Source organism: Vidua chalybeata, chromosome 5 (assembly GCF_026979565.1).
Source record: "Vidua chalybeata isolate OUT-0048 chromosome 5, bVidCha1 merged haplotype, whole genome shotgun sequence".
Classification (NCBI taxonomy): Eukaryota; Metazoa; Chordata; class Aves; order Passeriformes; family Viduidae; genus Vidua; species Vidua chalybeata.
Window position 1 is genome coordinate 60,019,832 of NC_071534.1, and position 20,489 is coordinate 60,040,320.

At 38.8% G+C, this 20,489-nt stretch overlaps 1 protein-coding gene across 2 annotated transcripts in view; it reads left to right on the plus strand.

Annotated features, from left to right (window-relative positions):
- Positions 1–20,489, plus strand: part of RELN (reelin) — a 277,039-nt gene that overhangs the window by 161,964 nt on the left and 94,586 nt on the right. For both annotated transcript variants that reach the window (XM_053942869.1, XM_053942868.1), the window contains exons 11-19: positions 2,294–2,439; positions 6,387–6,538; positions 8,742–8,854; positions 10,451–10,659; positions 13,142–13,270; positions 14,366–14,475; positions 17,315–17,381; positions 18,324–18,557; positions 19,173–19,334. In XM_053942869.1, the coding sequence (XP_053798844.1) occupies positions 2,294–2,439; positions 6,387–6,538; positions 8,742–8,854; positions 10,451–10,659; positions 13,142–13,270; positions 14,366–14,475; positions 17,315–17,381; positions 18,324–18,557; positions 19,173–19,334 (1,322 nt within the window). The remainder of the gene's footprint in view (positions 1–2,293; positions 2,440–6,386; positions 6,539–8,741; positions 8,855–10,450; positions 10,660–13,141; positions 13,271–14,365; positions 14,476–17,314; positions 17,382–18,323; positions 18,558–19,172; positions 19,335–20,489) is intronic.

Sequence of the window (20,489 nt, forward strand, 5' to 3'; positions counted from 1 at the left end):
AGATATAAGTTGCTCTTATAGAGGATTTTCCAATGCTTGTATGCAATTCTAATATCTAGCTCAGTAGGATCTATTTAGCTATTTGTTTCCTAAGATAAAAGTTTACATATAAATTTGAATAAAGTTTTAGCCTGACTATTTATTTTTAGTGTATTTATTTGACTGCCTGCAGATAATAAGACTTTTGTGGCAGATTGATTGATGGATAAAGGATACTTCATTTATGTTCAGGAAATGAAGAAAATTCTGACAATCAAGAAGCACAACAAAGAAATTATTCTTAAATTTCTGATATTAGCGATACTGATGAGTGTGAAGGTTAAAATCAGTAAACAAAAGCAATTTCTCAGTCCATTATAAATAACTGCATAGTACAACTGCTGTTTTTCAAAGAGGAGATATGAAACTGTCTCATTAATTTCTGCTAGTTGTAATATATTTGATGTGTAAATTATTCTGCCTTTTCAGTGGCATATATGCTGCACTGTGTGTATGCTGCATTAACAGACCAAGGAGAAAGGAGACTTTTGACAAAATCTATTTAATTTCTGTGATAAATTATCAACACTTCAGGATCTTTCTATTGCTTTGACCTTTCTTTGGGAAAAAAACACCTTAACAACAATTTGTTTATTTTAGCAGTTGAAACAGTCTTTAAGTTTTTAAAATGTGTTATATTTTTATGCGATATTTAGTCTGTGTTAATAAACATAGGGGTCTTGTCATTCAAGTATAGACCAGGAACTCTCTATACAAAAATCAGACTTCATGTACTCACAGTTTTTTCTAACAGTGTGTAGGCCCCTCTAGAAATATAAAAATTATGTTCCTCTATATAAATTAGTTGCTGAGGTATTGACAACCATACTTAAAAATCATCAATAAAAGAATTTTAATTATGTCACTTTATTGCATTGATAAAGTGTTATAGAATATGACAAAATGTGTTATTTTGTACTTGACTCATAGAAACCCATAGACAAAGATGTACTGAGCAGTTTTCATTTTTTGCCCCACCTTTCTCTTTGTTAAAAATCTAATTATTCCCTTATGTGACGCTCCCATGACCTTTTTAAGTGCAGAAGATGTGATTGTCATATTTTCCCTTGGCGCGTTATGAAGGGGTTCAGAGACAAGAGGGCACTGCATAGACGATACTGAAAAGGTCAATGCAATTTGGCATTATTGTATCTCTTTTTTAAATACTGAGGTGTTGTAAGAATGCAAAATTATTCTAATTAATGGTTCCTTAATTCAGCTTCCAATTTTAAGGAGCAAGATCACACACACACACACACACACACACACACAAACATATGAATAAAAGAAGTGTTTGAGAGAATTATTTTTATCAGTACTTTTTGTAATATGAAGAATTCAAAAACTGCAAAGTGCTCAGTTTGCATTAAGACAAGGTACATCTTCTTTAGAAGCTTCTAGTAGCTGTTTCTGCCTCACAGATTTGGCAGACTGCCATTTTATCAGGCACACAAGAAGGCAAAAGTAGGATGGGAGAAAGAAAATCTATACTGTAACCCCTTCCCCCATGCACCTCACAGGCAGCTCCTTCCAGGCCAACACTCCTGGAGAGTTCTGGTGTTCATGGCATGTTGGGGGGGGCACATGGCACCATTTGATGTTGCCGAGGCAGTATGTGCAGAAATGCAGTAGGAAAAGCAGACACTGGGTTTGGGAGCAGCCTCAGGACCCCTGGGATTGCTCTATCACAAGAGCTCATTGCCTCTAGAGCTATTTGTTATGCAATTTGGACTAAATACAGCAAATACAGCCTTTACAGTCATACACTTGGGGCCCAAAGTTTACTGTATGGCAATGCATAGCAATTTTACACACAAATACCTCTTTTGGCAAAAATTCAAACATAGAGATCTGACATGTTTCACAGCACAAAACTCTTACGCCTACAACATCTCCATAGCAATATTTGATATACTACTGAGGTTATTTGCAGACAGAGTTGTGTGTGGGCCAGATGTAAGGGTGATACTTTAAAACAGAAATAAACACCCAGAGATGTGGTACATGACTTTTCAATGTAAACACAGTTTTACCATGGTCTGTAGCGGGTTTGTAGGGAAGCAGGTACAAGATTAGGACACAATAATTGTTGGGGCAGGACAAGAAAGATACAAGATAACCATCTGGTTTTTATTTAGATTCAGGCATCAGTGAGTCCTTAGATAAAGTACAGCTCACACTGAGATCTGACAATGTGTGAACACCATACAAAGCCAACATAACCTCAGCTTCCATGTGCTCCTTCTGCCCACAGCACAGCTGCCAGTCTGATGGGAACTCAATCTACTTCCACGGGACAGAGGGCAGCGAGTTCAATTTCGCCACCACCCGGGACGTGGACCTCTCCGTGGAGGAAGCCCAGGAGCAGTGGGCAGAAGAGTTTGAGAGCCAGCCCAAAGGGTGAGTATCCCCAGCCTGAGCAGAGCCCTGCACAGGCAAGCAGCATCACCAGGGATGAGGAAACAGGATAAATGGGGAATTGCAAATTATCTTTGCTGTGTAGTCAGGGAAGAGTATGACTAGGATAAATAGCAATACTGTAAATAGCCCATGGTTGCAGATTTTAGGAAGAAACAAGTCCAAGAAGCCCGGGAGGAACAGTTTGCCTCTGGACCATCCTGTCACCACTGTTTTTAATGAAAAAAATTGTGTTTGTGACTAACGCAGCCATTCTAAAGAAGCATGTGATGGTGATCTGTTCTTTTTAATTCACACCAGAGTGTTGTTAACAAGCTCATATCCATATGATATCAAATTCCTTGAGAAATTCCTCCCCTCTGGATTACTGCTGTGAACCTCACTTCACTGAGAGAGAGCTCCTGCTTATGCAGATGCCTATAGGTGCTGGAGGAGGAAGAAGAGGAGAAGGTGGAGGCAGGAAAACTGAAGCAGCAGTCCGTTCTCATCTAGCATCACCAAGAGCATAGCCATACCTGCTGGGCAAGAGCTCAGGGTCTGGCTGAAAATTTACTACTTCTATTTTGAATATATAGTTTATGATTCAAAGGGTCCCTGTAAAGCCATATTCAACAGGGACTGCTGCAAGGATGCAGAAAATAAACAAAACTGTCTAGGACAATATTACTACTCTTACCAAACATGAGTGAGCTTTAAAAAATGTGTCCTGATAAAGAAGCTTCATTTTATATACCTCATTGTATAAATTCTGCCAAAAAGAAAATAACCTCAGTAGGGTCTTGATTCTTTTCTATTTAAAAAAAAAAAAAAATCATTAGTGGCTGTAACCCCAGGGCAATGAGAAACATACACTGCTAATTTATGGGTCTCCACTGAATGTTGATTTTAACCTACAAAGTACTTCAGATCATTAGCAACTGATTCAAATGCTGCCTATGCTGTGCTGAAAGTGAAGAGCACCTTTTAAGAAATACATGCTAATATGTCCTGTGGACACATACATATATTTGGGATTTACAGAAAAAATATTCACCGTGGACTCTGTCCCAGTTCACATAATCAGCCAATGGCAGCAGATGCTGCTTCAGACAAAGGGAAGAAAATGAGCTTGTGTGTGTTGTGTCCTACGTGACCATGTGGGACCTTTGAGATGTGCTCTCCATCTTCTTTCCATCCTGGAAAAAACAGGATGGGAGTGCTGTCTGTGGACATCTGCCCTGTCTGTAGATCTTCTCTACACAACTGGGTGTCTGGTTAAGTTGGGCAACTTGCAACCCAGGTTAGCAAATTTACAGTTCCTTCTGAATTAGGAAAATGTCACTTTCCCTATCATGGGGTGCCTGGTTCCAGCTGGCAAGGGAATGTGCAGCCCTCCTTTGATTCTGTCATTCTGTGTCCCAGCAACTATGTCCTGATCTGCCCCCACTCTGCCAGCCCAAGGCCTCACAACCTTTTTCCTATTTTTTTCTTTGGAAATTTTACTCCATATTAGAAACTTCCTTCTCTCTATTGTTCTATAAGAATGGAGATTTAAATTGCATGCTGCCGTAAATAAACACTGAACTTGGGTGATGTTATGGACTACATCCTAACCATATAAAATTGCCACCACTACTGTTCCTCTTTTCAATATTTCTCTGGAATTTGTGTTGGGAGCTGCATTACATTTGAATGAGTTTCCTTAATCACTTCTTAGAGAAATATATTTGAATGCTATTTAAACTATATTTGAAATACAATTTTACTGTAATCAGTCACAGAACACTGGATACATGAGAGAGAGCTTGCAGGAAGTTCTCAGGCACTGCTTTGTCACTTCAGCTGGAGCCTGCCAGCTTTCAAGGGGAAGGCAAAAGTATCCCTCATAAGGAAAGCAAAAGGAAGCTCAGGTATAGAGGTCACCACTAGTTCTCTCTGCACCAAATGCTCTTGGAGATGAGGGCAGAGGGAATCATCGCTGTTTTTAATAAGCAGTTGGTCGGTATTTTTGCATGTACTACCCAAAGTGTGAGGCTATGTGTATAGGGCTCATTGTTGTAAGTACCACACATATTTCCACCATCGCTCTGCTTCTCTTTACTTGAGTGAATTAGAGCCTGATCCTAAAAGTGAACAAATCCCCACATCAGGCTGCCTAGCAGGCACACTCTTGCTTTGGACCTCCATGTTAGTTGGTCTAGTTTAGGTCTATAAATCACCTGTTTTATAAAGAATTCGAAGAATCATGTGAAGGATAAATTAGTTCAGATGTAAATGTTAAATCACGCCATCACCCAGGATCCTTCCCCATTTTCTTGACTGGCAGTGTGTTGATGTACTCCCATTAAGGTGCCTTTTTGCCTTTTTTTACAAAAAGATATAGAATTCTCTGTTTTTCATTTCTGATGCTGCCTAAAAGGAGAGGATCCCTGGAAACATCCATTATCTGCATCATTCATGACCCCGCGCTGTTTTGTGGGTCACTACAGAGTGTTTTAATTGAGCTAAATAGAGCATACAAAAGATCAATGGAGCATTGTGAGATGTTTTGGTGTAAGTTGAAGTAGGCACAACTGTTTAATTCTGTACTTGCCTTCAGCCCAGGAGACCCATTTTCAAAATTGTGGTTTTATATTGCACATTAGCTTAAAAAAATCTGCACAATAGAATTAGGGTTAGATTAAACTGTGCTTCCATTAAAATATTTATATCATAAAGCTTTTCAGTGATGTTAAGCTCACTAATTCCTGTGTAAATGACTGACAGGTTTAAAGCGGGATTTCCAAACAGGCATGTCACCAGTCTGTCACAGCTTAGGTCCATGGGGAAATTGGCAGCTTTTAAGAAGACCCTAGAAATGCATGTTGAAGTCATTGGAATGGTTAAACTAATAAATAGACTGTTTAGTTCTTGTAATGACAGTTTTTGAAATTGTGATGTGGCACATACCTGCGATTGTCTCTGGTGGAAGGAGACAGGAAAAGACTTTGCCTCCCACAAAGATTCCTGAACTTCCATATTTTCTCATTCCTCCTGAATCATGATGGATTGTTAAATGTTTGGATTATCAGGATTTAGTGATTCTAAATAATTTCATTGTTTTATCAGCCTTATAATTCTTAAATACTTAATTATGAATTAAGACTTCAGCAAGAATAATAATAATGTATCAGACCAAAATAATGCACAAGTTTTCAACACATTGTAGTATTTCAAAACATTATGATAGATTTTTGAAGTAACCATCGCTTTCATGATGAAAATGTATTTTCAATGTAAAATATTTAATTGGAAAATTCTGCAACAGCTCTTTTAATTATCACTGAATAAAAATAAGATGAAATGTTGTACAGAAAAACTGAGAAAGATCATATCATCACATATTAGAAACACAGCATCTTTTTTCATACTCTGTTCATGTGTTAGTTAAAAACTGTTACCCTAAGTGCTCAAAAAGATGAAAAGAGAGCATTTTCAGCTATTACCTACATATTTAATATTTGTATAGCAGATATGGTGGACATGTGCCTTTTCAAGTTTCATTGATCTATAAATCTTTTATTATGCAAAATTAATCAGAATGCATTTATATTTTAAACACTTTAACACCAGAAAAAAAAAATAATGAAGATGATAGAACAATACAACACTACATATTTGGTAACAGCATTCATTAAAAGCTTTGTTTTTTCATTAACTCATGCATTTCTGCCAAATTCTTTTAAATATTTATATTAACTTTGCCTTAGTTGAGTGAACTGAGTTTAAAAGCTAATATTGAATACATAAGTAATGGCATAGGGATCACATTTGAAACACTGGTTTTTTGTCCTCTGTAAGAGTAGAAACAGATAATTTTGTACGTACAAATAAATCCCTATGGCATGTTTTGTATGAGTTTATCAGTAGTGTGCTGCTGCACTTTCACCACCTATTGTTGGCCTCTGCAGGTGGGACATCTTTGGAGCCGTCATTGGTACTGAATGTGGAACCCTGGAATCTGGCTCAGCTATGGTATTTCTCAGAGATGGAGAAAGAAAAATATGTACTCCATACATGGACACCACAGGTTACGGGAACTTGAGATTTTATTTCAGTATGGGTGAGTATAAATTACTAATGTAATACAAGATGTGAAACGTGAGATTTACATTATGCAGTGCTCCACAGTTGAACAAGTTTCATGTGGAGAAGCATCTCCTTGTCCTGTATACACTTACTTCACTCAGTGCCCCTTAATCCATACTTAGGAGAGAAGATCATATCTTTGTCATCTTTAGAGGTTTTACAGGTACTCTCATATCCTCCTGTAGTCATATCCATGTAGACCCTGAGGCTAATCCATCAGAGTCCAAAGAGTTGCACACGAGGATGAGATGGCAGCAGCATAGAGGTGGGGCAGCCTTTCCTGGTGAGCCCATGGAGTAGTTTCACCTCAAAAGCTCTCACTCCATTCCTAAAATCTGTCCTCTGCTAATACATTGGCCCAGGGTGAGATTCACACAGAGTGTGCTATGGTCTTGGAGGAGGTGTGTTCTACATGTGGCATCCCTCATGCAAAGCACTGCTGTGGTGTTAGCATCATCTGTGGATCTTCCTTACTGGGGCAAATATGATCAGTCATTTACCAGGGCTAAGAAAGCAGCCAAGAACCAATCTGTCCTGTCACTTCCCCTCCTTGCTGTTGTCAGTGCAACTGCACTAGTTTGATGTTGCATCAGAGCAAAATCCCCATGGACATGGTAGTTAACACTCACAGTATTTTTCCAGAACTTTTATTTTGCACATAAAGGAAATTCCATGAGGTTATTCTCTCAACATCATGTTTAGAGAAAGTGAGGATTTTTGCTTAAAAGAGAATAATAGAATAATAAAGGAGGAAGCAGAGAATAAACCTGTGACCTCCACAAGCAACCTTCTGTATCAACAAGAAAAAAACACACTTTATTTAATGAGGGGAAGACCTCATGTTGTTTTCCTAAATTGTTGCACATCTCCTCTGTGTTACATGAATTATGAATAAAGCACAGGAAAAAGAGGATGCTTTTTCTCATTTCTTCCAAGCATTACAACACCTGCAAGAGAAACAGGAAAGTAATGTTGTCAACCTTCTGAACTTAGGGGAGAAGTTGTCAGCAGATGCAGACACAGAGGATAGCAGGATATTGTTTGAAAAATGTCTTCTCTGTGTATTTTTTAATTAAATGAATAATTGTTTGAACACTCAGGCAAGGAGAATATTTGAAAGGACAAATGGATGTTCCTTATTACAGTATAAAACATGTGAGAGATGCACATCTTGTCCATTTATCTGGGCTGCTTTTCCTAGTCCATTACAAGAACTGGCTGGCTGTAGCAAAAACAAAAAGCAGAGAAAGAGTTCCAATATGTGCAATCTTTCTCCTCTGCAGTCTTTTCAAAGAAGCTTCCTCATTCTGTTTTTGTTTCTATTTTGGGATTTTTTTTAGTACCTAGAGTAACCATACTACACAAGGAAATAATTAGTTAATAATTCCTGTTTCAAATACAGAAACTTCTTTTTAAAAACTTCTTTTCCTTAACACCAAAGTTGTGTGATGAAGTTCATCTTCTAACTATAATGCAGAATGTAATGCTCATATTTGCCAATACATGTGCTCTTTCACAGAAGCTTAGTGAGTATTTTGGGTTCTACTGATAGGAAGATATTTCAAATGCTGCCCTATTCCAGTTGGGCAAGCATAACACACATGTTTTGTGTGGTATAATAGATTTCATCCTGCCAGCCATTCCTATTAGAACATGATGTAGACAGTAGAAGGAGCAGCACAGCAAATAAGGTACACTGCAGTCTTTCTTACTTCCTACTTAGAAAAAGTTCTCAGCTGTCAAACTATCAGCAGAGAAGCATTTAAGATACTGTTAAGTACCTACATGTGTGACTGCATGAAGTGTGAGTAGTAAATAGCAGTTTACTGATGAGAACTCAACAGTGGAGCATTTCTATGTAAATAGGATTTAAAGCACACAGATAGAAGTATTGCTTGAGGCACAGCATTTTCTATTTAAATTGTTTTGATAAGCTGATTAAAAGAGGTACTTGAGGTTTTCGTAATCGTCAGCCCCCTTGATCTCTGCCATGGTGCATCTGATCAAACAGTTCCTATACACAGTGTCCTTAGGGATGGTGTTCTTTTGTTTCAGATCCCAAGTTAAATAGCATCTGACTATAATTATTTTCATAATTAAGGCTGCATATATGATTCCACTTTCCAATAACAAGGGCTTCAATTAAATTTTTTCTCATTCAAATATGTGTTGTACAGGGGGAACTTGTGATTCTGGAGAATCCCATGAAAATGATGTGATACTGTATGCCAAGATTGAAGGCAGGAGGGAACACATACCTCTTGATACCCTGACCTATGCTGCTTACAAGGTAAATTGTCTTAAACAAAGCAGGTGGATGGGAATGGACAGATCATTCTCTTTTCAAGCCATCACAAGAAGATTGTGTGGTGAATTCCACAGGGACCCCCAAACGTGACATTCTCAAACACATAAATCAGATGCAGACCTGGGAGCAATCGGGCACTTTTGCAGTACAGCTCTGCAGTTACTGGTGGTCACTCCAGCCCCAGGCAGGACTGGGCAGTGTTGGCTGGGGCTGGGGAAACAGGCAGGCAAGCAACGGGCAAAAATTGGCAGGTATTAGCTGAAAACTGCAGTGAAAACATCCCCTCACAAAAGATTACTCCTATTCCCACTCAAGCTCATTCTAGGCACAGTGTGATGCTGAGGAGCAGGGTCCTGAGAGGGTCATTCCTGGCAGGATCAGGGGCTGGGAGAGGATCTGCAGTGGTGAGGGCACGGACTCAGCCATGGGAGGCGGCCACTGGCGGAGTGCGCAGGCAGCATCTCCTCTGCCCAAAGTGCAGCCGCCTTCCAACCACATCCACCACCCTCAGCTGGACAGTAAAGACCTTGAACTTGCCTTCAGGATCCTTCCTGTCTAGGGCAAAGAAGCACTTAGATCATGTCTACCCTGAATAAAGTAGCTCCGAGGTCTCCTTATTCTGCTGCTGTAAAACAGGCAAAGTTTGGTATTTCATACATGTGCACATAGGTGCGCTAGATACTGAAATGCAGTGTGCTTACATAGTCTGAGGGAAGTTTGATGGTAAAGATGCTGCTGATTTCAAGCACAGATCTCTGTGCATTTTGTCTGTAACTTTAGCACTTAGAAACCAGTTGTTTACAATAGGGTTTGGCCTGAGTTCATCTGAGTCACTTGCATTGTTTCATTGTGCATGGCTTCCCTCCTCGCCTGCTTCTGTGTGAAAGACAGGGTAGAACTTTTGTAAAACTAAGGAAACTGTAATTGTAAAATAATAAAATATTAATTAGGGAACTTGGGGAGAGATAGGATCTGAAATTACATGGAATTCATTGTGGAGGCTTTTTAAAACAAGCAGTTTTAAAACTGACATCCTCTTTTGACATAATAAAGTTCTAATTACATTGCTTTAGGACAAAGGCTAAGTTTTGTGAGGCAGTGCTTTCATTTATTTCAGCAACATAACATCCTCCCCACTTATGCCTGTGAACTCCTGCTGTTACTCCATTCTCACGTATCCAGAGTAGACATGTCACCACCCTGCCTTCGCTTCTGTGAGCTGTAAGGCTCCAGGACAAACATCACCTTCCCTTCCCAGCTGAAACTGACAACATCAACTTGCCCTTCTCAGAACACAGAAGGTGCAGTCTTTTCTTCTGTGCCTTTACAACCAAACAGTCCCATCCCTCTGAGGTGAGAAGCATCACTGGTACTCACGGTGCTAATACCTATCCACCTACTAGTAAAAGATTTTATTTGGGATCATGTGTGGAAAAAAGTGGCTAAAAAAGTTAACAAAATGAATCAAGGAGAGAGAATAGGCTGTTTGTTTCAGCACAATTAGAGCTGGTTTTTTATTTTAAATGGTACATTGTAACCTTTTTAACTTATTTAAGCCTAATTTAATTTCTTTTGAAGGTGCCGTCTTTGGTTTCTGTTGTCATTAGTCCAGACCTGCAGACTCCTGCAACCAAATTTTGCCTGAAGCAAAAGAGTCACCAAGGCCACAACAGGAATGTTTGGGCTGTGGATTACTTCCACGTCCTTCCGGTGCTCCCTTCCTCGGTGACTCACATGATCCAATTTTCCATCAATTTGGGTTGTGGAACTTACCAACCTGGTAACAGGTAAAACTGGCGAGATCATTATTTTGGTTATCAGCTTTCTAGTATATTTTGGTCTATAAAATCTATATAGGGATTTGTAAATCTTTTTTTTTCAGAAGAAGGGATCCCATTAATAATGACAAACATAAGCTGTTCAAAAGCTAATGTTTCTCCTGATCTTTACAGGCCCAGATTTATGTATCTCACGTGCAATAAAGAGTCATTTAATAGCTATCCAGGTCAAAACTTGCTTTTCTTAGCCCATTATTCTGAAATATGTTCATGATTTCAGAGTGACTTTTGTTTCAGTTTCTAATGGGTATGAGATTTACTTCTTAATACTGTGTAAGGAGAAAAGCATTAAAGGCAGCAGCAGAAACCTGCCCTGCTGACCCCTCTGAGATTACTGATGCCACAAGCATATCTAATTCTAGTAAGGCTGGTGATAAATGACCCTCATCTAAATGACCATCAGTGTGAGGAGCTCACTGTCTGTAGGCTGACCACAGAACACTTCTCCTGGCTTTACTTCTTCTGGACATTCAGTGTGAATTTTTCCATGGGGGAAGGGAGAGAAGGGAGTCATTTTAGGCACCATGTTTTATAGAATCACAGAAATGTTGGTTAGAAGGGACCTATATATGTTATCTGGTAAAACCTGCTGCTGCAGGATGAATTATTACTGGGCAGATCAGACATGGCTCTGCCTATCCATGACTTGTAAAATCTTCATGGATGGACACTTTGCTACCTCACCTGCTCAAGTGAAAAAGTGTTTCCTAATGTACAGTACAAAACTATGAAACCATGATTCTTGTCCTTTGTAGTGTGCCTGACACTACTGAGGAGAGTTTGACTCTGGTTTCCTCGTGAGGGCCCTCTGCACCACCACAGGATGCTATAGCTCACCCCTCCTCACCAGGCTGAGCAAGCCAGCTCCTCAGCCCATCTGAGCTTGGTGCTCGAAGCCATGGATATCTTGCCCATCCTTTACTCTGCTCTCACAATTCTTAATATCCTTCTTCAAATGGAGAACCCAAAACCAAACTGCCCACTCTTCCTCTTCCATTATAAACATATGAGAATATTTATCTTGATATTTTATGAGGATTAAGTTACTTTATATTTTTCAGGGTTGAGAGTTTAAAGTAAGAGACTATGAGTGCTTTTATCTGTGTCCCATGGCATCTACTTCCAGCTGGAAAGAACTGCATTAACACTGACAGTTCTTGTACCCTTGCAGGATAGCAGAATTCAAGGGGAAGCAAAAATCAAGGCACTGCAGTTATATTTGATAGGAAGAGAAGGCAGCAACATTTTCCTACATGAAAAGTGAAAACTTTGCCTATAAACACTCCTGGCCAGTAAACATGTTATATAAAGTCTCTGCCTCAATCTGTTTTCTGATGAAGATTAGTATATATTTTGAAAGATTAATATTCTTCCTTCTATTTCTGAAGGAGAAGTGAGTTTCTTCATAACTAAAGAAGCATTAGGTCACCATTTTTCTTATTTGTATTTCTCAAATACTGCAGCATTTCACATCTCCCAGTCTGCAGCATTATTCATTCTGCTTTCATTACTGCAAATGTGAGAGACTCGTGCTCGATATAAGCAGTAAATATGACCCTCTAAGGTATCTCTACAGCTAAACCTGAAATAAATTAGTCAAAATCTCCATAAACTGTTTTAATAGACACAATATCACAGTGATGGTACATTTAAATAAAGTAATATTGTCAGCAAATTATCATAAAAATAAAAATTCAGAATCCAATAATATAATATTGAGGAGATGACTTATGTCTTTTATAATGTTCCATTACTTAAAATAAAACAGAATATTACGAGCTAATTATATGGAGGAAATTACAAGAATGATTCAGTAAAATACTAAATCTGTAGTAAATCAAGCACTTTCTGTATTACTTTTTCAAGGTCTTTAGAGTGTGAGGCATCTAAGGATTTCCTTATACTCATAGGTTGTAAGCAATTTGGGTTTTTTTTTTAATCCAGGAAAGAGACAGCCCATGCATGAGCAGCTAGTAGTCTTTTGCCACCTTCTGCAGATGTAATAGTTAGCAACTGATAATTATAAGTGTCCCTTGCTTGCATGATGCTGTCTAGCTCTGATTAATCCAAGGTTTCTCCTCATATCTGAAACTATTTCAGTATGAAATATGAAATATAAAAGTAATGCAGTTCTTTTAACAGCTGCAGCATAAAACCACTGGCTAGATGGTGGCCCAACAAGAGCTCTGTGTTCCAGCAATCTTCAGTCTAAAAACTTTTGGCATTTTGAACACTCATGAAACTTTGTCTCACGTTTACATTTGCAGGATTTTTTGTATTCAAATTCTGCTTAAAGTTATTTCTTGTTTCCACATCAGTTGTTAGAAAGAGCAGATTTGGTGGTTTCTCAGTGTTGGTACTTCTACATTGAGATCTATGCCAGGTACCCTCATGGTGTCTTTCTCCTTTCTTTCCTTCAACGTGTTACCAGTGTCAGCTTGGAGTTCTCAACTAACCATGGTCGCTCGTGGTCACTGCTCCACATGGAGTGTTTGCCTGAGATATGTGCTGGACCTCACTTGCCCCACAGCACCATCTACGCCTCTGAAAACTACAGCGGGTGAGAGTGCTCTCTGCAAAACTGATACAGCATTAGAGATGTGAATTGTAGGTGGCAGGAGAAAGCAGCAAAGCACACAACTCTGTGTCTTCATTCACTTTTGGCTACCTGGGGACAGGAAGGAAGGAGTGTTCTGAGCTCCCTGGCTACCCAGTAATGAAACCTGAAATGTATGGGGCTGCTTTTTTTTAGCATAATTTTTTGATGCTAAAGAGAAATTTTTATGCTAAAGAGAAATTACAAAAAAACCCACTTGTGGACAGCATGTTGATAATAAGAAGAAAACTTTTACCTTGTCAAAGCCACAAAAGTTTTCTTCTTGGTCAGAAAAAAACAAGATCCAAAGCTGTATTTATCTCCTCAGACTCATTTACTCATGTGGAATCCCAGTACTGGGTTACAGTGAAGCACATACTCTGTACTTCTGCATATGGAGATGATTATTAGTGTCACTTTCATTCTCAGTATTGAGTCTCTTCTCTACTGTTCTCACTGAAAAATTAACTGTGGCATTTTTCTGCATAGCACAAAATCCCTTGGTATCCCAAGTTCCATAACACTTACAAAAAGAAGGTGCAGTTGAAGCATTGCTATGATCTGATGGCACATAGCCCATACAATTTTCATAGGAACCATTACTCCTGGTGTGTGCAGGAAGTGTAGCCTCTGTGGATGATAGAGAATGATGGCCCAGACTGCAGCATGCCAAATCCTCTGCACCACTCCTCCCCCTCTGAGGGTTTTCACCAGAGTTCAGCCCTGCTGAAGGTTCAGTTTTAGGAGCTAGTCATGGAGATGGAGAAGCTGCTACAGCAAAGGAGCTTATGGTCTTTGCCAACTTTGTGTATGCCAACAGGGGGGAAATGGCTGGGTTTTATAAGACAATAGCTAATATTCATGTACTGCATGATATATGGACTTCTTATTTTTAATTTGTATTTTCTAAAGCTGCTGTAAATTTATGCTTCATTTGAGCAGATTTTAAAATTAAGCTTCTCACAAAGCTTCCAGAATACATAAACATATCTGCAAAATATAATGTTGCGTAATAACTGTCGGTGTAAAATGCTAGAGCCTGTGTTGTATGTATTTCAGGTGGAACCGAATAACTATTCCCCTTCCCAACGCTGCACTAACAAGTGACACCAGGATTCGATGGAGGCAAACAGGACCAATCCTTGGAAATATGTGGGCAATCGATAATAGTTAGTATTCTTACCCATGATCATGACACATCAGAAAAGTAAATTTTATATGCTGCTCTAAGTAAACATATTTCCATAATCACTAGTCAATGAAGTTTGTTAAATTCCTGTTCTGCTCAGTTGAGTTTGGTAGCAGGTGCATTTTGAAGCTAGAGAGAGAATCTGCCATTAGAAAAGACAATAGTCTAGTGAGTTTTTTTCCATTTAGTTGAATGCTTTCCAGGAAAAAAAATATTGGCTTAATATAACATTTCTTCTATCTGCTTAGTCCTAATTACATAAATAGGTTTGACACTGTCTGTTAAGGACATGTACTGCAGCAGCCTAAGCATCTGGGACCTATTTTGCTTCTGGACATAGGAGACCATCTTCAAGCAATGCTGCTACCAAAACGCTGACAAAACCTTACATTGTTTACTATATCTTCAGGGGAAAATGCCATCTGTTTCAGGGAACTGTTCTTCTCTTTGAAAATTATTTTTCACATACCTTTTCTTTAAATGGATGTGAAGAACTGGGAGAAGTTTATGTTGATAAATTTTTATAATTCTTATTACAGAGGAAAACCAGGACCGGAATTATCAAGGAATACTTTAAAGAGCAGTAAAAAGTATTTAGGAGCACAGGATTAAATGTATGAAATGCAGAAATAAGTATGACTGAAAGGGCTAACTAAGAGTAACTGCAATTTTTTTTAGCTTGCTTGTTAGCCTTAAGTGTTTTGGAACTAAGTAAGCTACATTCAGAATTTGTTTGGTTAGATGCATGAAATACGTAATTTATAGATTCACACTGCTGTACAATAGCTTCTATTATATAATTTCACTATAAATAGTGAATTTTTGTAGTGATTCCCAGTAAGGCTTGATATGGTGCCCGGAAATGGTAAATACTTACATTTTGTAGAATTCTTAAAATATATTGATGCCTAGTATTGACAAGAAAATCTTGAAGCTGTTAAGGTAATATCATTATGGAAATTTTGTCACTAAAAGTAATGAAAATTGTTCTCTTAATCATAATAGGAAGTAGCATCATCTTGACATTCTGGATATAGTATTTATGCTTCTCTTTAGGGATGTGATATACATCAAAAAGAAAGTAAAATTAAGGGAAAGATAGGTATATAAAGAGGAGAAGATATCTGTGAGTATCTGCAAAGATGAGTTGCTATCTAAAAAATTGCTGTCTCTAAGTGTTGGAGACACTCATGAGAGGTTCACAGAAACCACAGCAAGATGAAATCTAATCCAAGGATACAAATTCCTTACAACAGAACAAAACAAGATTTTGAAAATCATTTGGCAATTCATTTATCTGCACAACCTTTGCTTATAGAACAAAATGCAACTCCATGAAAGGATGCTGCATGCTCCTGTGTGCTCAGTCTCAAGAAAAGCTTTACCAACCATCTGCCTAGAAAGTGCCTGCTCTGAATTTGAGGTGCAGAAGAACCATGATGCAGGAATCAAGTCTTAAAGACATATTTCTGAGATTTCGAATGCCTCCTTTGTTAAATACTAGTGACACTGAAGTTTACACTGTATTGTAGGAAAAAACTCGTAAATATTGGCAAGCCACTCAAATCCTTGAAGAGGGGAAGATTTTCAAAGACTCAACACTCTGACTTTTAGCTTCACAACTGCTTCCTGTGTGAATTAAGTTTTAAATGAAATCTGGAAGCTGGCCATCTTTCAGAAAGTCTGGGAAAATGCCAATTTCCGTAAAGTTTTTTTTCATTTTGAATGACATCATTACATCTTTAACCCTTCTACTTTTACCACCCCCTCAAAAAGACCTCAAAAGACTCAAAAATCAAACAGACAGAACAGAATTTTTTGCACCCTGAGAAGTGAGAAAAATCTAGAAATCACATGAAATCTTATGAGGACTTAGTTATAGGGAGTAGTTAAGAGGGATTTAGAGTGTGTCTGCTAGGGAGAGCTGACACCCTGCTGTAATGGGCAACATTATATAGAAAAAGGAAAGAAGTACTGCTTCCTATAGATGATTTCAAATTGGTGGCTATTTCTTCCAAATGTCACAATGCAAGTGGATAACTCCAAGTAATAGGAATTCTTCAACAGAAAAGATGGCACTATTCATGGTTAAGGCCTTTTAGCATTTTCTATTAAAACAATATTACCCATAAGTTATGACTTTTCTTTATTGTAGTGCAAGAGATTATACTGAGATTTTGGCATCTTTCCATCCTTCATGTTTTTCACACTGTCAGTTAGGAGTCATTGGAGGAAGATGAAGCAAAAGAGTAAAACAAGTCTGGTGCATTTTGAGCATTTAGGATATGGAATTTTGTTCCATTTAACTGAATCAGTGAAAGAGTATGAAAATTAATAGTTAAGACATATCAGGGCAGGTTCTTTTTCCCCTAACTCCAGTGAAGTAAAGTATGTAGATTTCAATGAGAGAAGCAGTGACATATTTTTTAAATCTACAAGACTGCTACTGGAATGTACCAATATATAGATTGGATTGCATCTCCAAACTAAGATGAAGGGAATGGCAATGAAAAATTATGGAAAAGGTCAATGCCTACCAAAAATTCTCTGATCTCATTCACAGACAGTAAATAAGACAGTACTAGTGGCCACAGTACTTTGTCTTTAGCCACAGCTGGACATGACACATTAAATAATAAATTATTCCTGACTATCCTTGACGCAGTCAAATGCTTTCTATCCTTTCATAGACCTTTTCCAGATAGTGGGATTAAAATAAATACAATAATTGTATGATCAGGTCTACACGTTCTTGTATTCATCATATTCTGTTTACCACATAGCATAACCCTCCATTTAATTGATTTTTCTCTCTGCAGTTTATATTGGTCCATCTTGCCTCAAATTCTGCTCAGGGCGAGGACAGTGTACTAGAAATGGCTGCAAGTAAGTTTTATATTCAGTACTCATGTTCCATTTCTGTCACAGAGTTCACTTGGTAGTGTGAAAGTTGAAGTGATTTTCATTTCAGTCCTTGCTCTTTTAGATGACTTAAATATAAAACTAGCATAAACCTCAGAATTCAAAAAGCTCAGTGGAAAGCTAAAGATGAATCTTTCTAAACAGCAGCGTGTTTAATTTTTTTTATTATTTTCTTCAGGTATAGTGTCTAACTTCCAATTCATCTTAAAATGTGCTACAGAGCACACTGAAATGTCAGTGATGTATACTTTATCCTGGTTAGAGAGGTGATTTTTGACTTTATCACTTTTGTATTAAACGTTGGGAAAGAATTACAATTTTAATAGTTCTAATATCCCATAACCTAACATACCTCAAGGACAGAAGATCAGCTCTCCACTTTTTTCTGATAGTCGGGCTTGTTAAAAGAGTTCCACTCTAAAAAATAAAAAGGTACTTACTCAAAACCAGTAAGCACATTCTTAATATTGGTGTAACTATATTTAGGTATTAACAAGAGTGTTACCCACAGGGAATTCTCTTTTGTAATTTAATTTCTTGTAACCACATCTAGTATGCTGCAGATAAAAGCAAATTTGTCATTTTACATATGAACAACTGTAATTATGCCACCAGGGGTTTTGTTCCAAAAATTAATAAAAATATTTCTGTACTGTGTTATGTGTAGATTCATGGGGTGTTCATAAATGCATATTTTTTAAATTCAAAAAGTAAATACTAGCTAACAGAAATCATTCATGATGCACTTTACCTAAGTAAAGTTCAAAGAGGTTCTTGGGCCTTAGACTTGAGAGGGACCTTGTGGGGTTGTTCAGTCCATGAACAACTGCAGCCACCATGTTTGTTGACAACCTGGCAAACCAAAGATGGGTCACCAATCGTGCTTTTCACCCTTCCTCACCGCAGGTGCGACCCCGGCTTTTCGGGGCCGGCGTGTGAGACGGCGTCGCAGACCTTTCCCATGTTCATCTCCGAGAGCTTCGCCAGCTCCCGCCTCTCCTCCTACCACAGCTTCTACTCCATCCGCGGGGCCGAGGTCAGCTTCGGCTGCGGGGTCCTGGCCAGTGGCAAGGCCCTGGTCTTCAACAAGGACGGGAGACGCCAGCTCATCACCTCCTTCCTGGACAGCTCCCAGTCCAGGTGAGAGGGAAGGAGGAGTCGTGTGAAGCAAAGAAATGGGGGAGCCCCTCCAGCTACAGCCTTGTCTATTATTAAACCAGTTGTTTTAGCAGGGAAAAAAGCTTTTTAAAAATCCTAGTTCCATGTTTTAACTGTGATTTCGTAGCCTTGCCTTTTTTCCCATCTGCTTTGTAAACAACAGAGTCCAAAACAGACTGGAGGGAAGTTATTGTACAGCTTGGATGGAAAATATGAAATGTTAATATCAAACCTGAGTGTCAAAGCCAAGTGCTAATTAATTATTTATAAGGTTGTGTTTATTTGACAGCTTGTGGCAGCTGATTAGATCCATTCACTATCTCTCCCTCCCCTTCAGTGCCTAATAAATAATTAAATGCAGTAATGATTGGCATTTTTTTAACTATATGTGCCACAATGCATTACTTGACAATAAAAACAAATCACATTTACAAAACCCCATAACCAATATTTATCAAAATTTGCCTAGATTGAGAAGATCTGAAAACAACCTGGTTAGGGGAAAAACAAAACCAAAACAAACAAACAAACAAACAAACAAACAAAACACCAAAAAAAAAAAAAAAACCTGCAAATATTTGTGTGATTGTGGTGCAGGTTCCTGCAGTTCACGCTGCGCCTGGGCAGCAAGTCAGTGCTGAGCACCTGCAAAGCGCCCGACCAGCCCGGGGAAGGAGTGCTGCTGCACTACTCCTACGACAACGGCATTACCTGGAAACTGCTGGAGCACTACTCTTATCTCAACTACCACGAGCCAAGGTACATGCACAAATATTACAAAGAGTTATTTGCACGCAGTTATGCTGCTTGTGGTGGTCACTGCAATGTGGAGACTGAGTACGTGTTGCAAGAGGGAATGAAGGGTTTTTATCGCACACCGAAAGTTACCACCTTCCTTTAAAATTTTGCAGCTGTTCTAGGCACTTCTCATTTGTCATTCTATAAAAATGAACACATCGGTTTAACAGCTTTCGAGTCTCAGGTGATACAACAGAACAAGCTGAGGCAGTGCAGGATGAGGGATAGGAGTGTGCTTGTGGGAAATAGGGGCTTGACTCTTCCCATGGAAGCAGCCACTTGTAAAGAAAAATTAACATAAATTATTTGTAGCTTTGAAGCCATAGATACACTCACTACACCATCCTTTGGGATTAGGAGTTTCCAGGCAGCACAGGACAGCTGAGACAGAATCTGATTGTGAGGATCTCTGCAGGATTGTGAGGATCTCTGAGGTCAGCAGGGAAACTACACCTGCTCCCACTCTCAAGGCAATTGTATGACTTTATGGCTGTGCCTCTGCCCTGGGCTTGGTGCTCTGGGAGAACGTGTTGGTGACTGTGCCTGGGACTTGCACAAATAAAAAATAAATTGAACAAAGAGCTCATTTCATCTTACAACCCCTATGTTTGGTGTCAGATTAGAGAGGAATGCATCTCCTGTATTTAGAGAAGGCATTCCTTACTGATATGTTTGTGACACCATCCACCAAATTTAGTAGAGCAATACAAAATCAGGAGTCTCCATGAGCATGCCTGTACCAAAAGCCTGGAACAGTCTGGTCTGGATCGGTGCAAACCCTCTAAAACCTGGCAGCAGCCACCTTCATGGGGTGCTGTAGCAGAGCCAATAAATGCCAGTTAAAGGAGATGCTCTACAAAGGGGCCCAGAAGAGCCAGAACTGACAGTGGCATCACTGGACTCATTCCAACAGCTCCATTTCCTGCCCATGGGTTGCTTTGACCTGGGTATTGCCCTATATCTTCTCTACCAAGTTCCAGGCAAACATCTTAGTCAGCCCCAGAGGTGGGGCTGTAAATAGTTTGCAAGTAACTTTAGCTACACATAAGTTTCATTATTTATATTTATTGAGCTGAGTGCTTTTCTAAAAACAAAAAGAAATTAGATTTCCACATC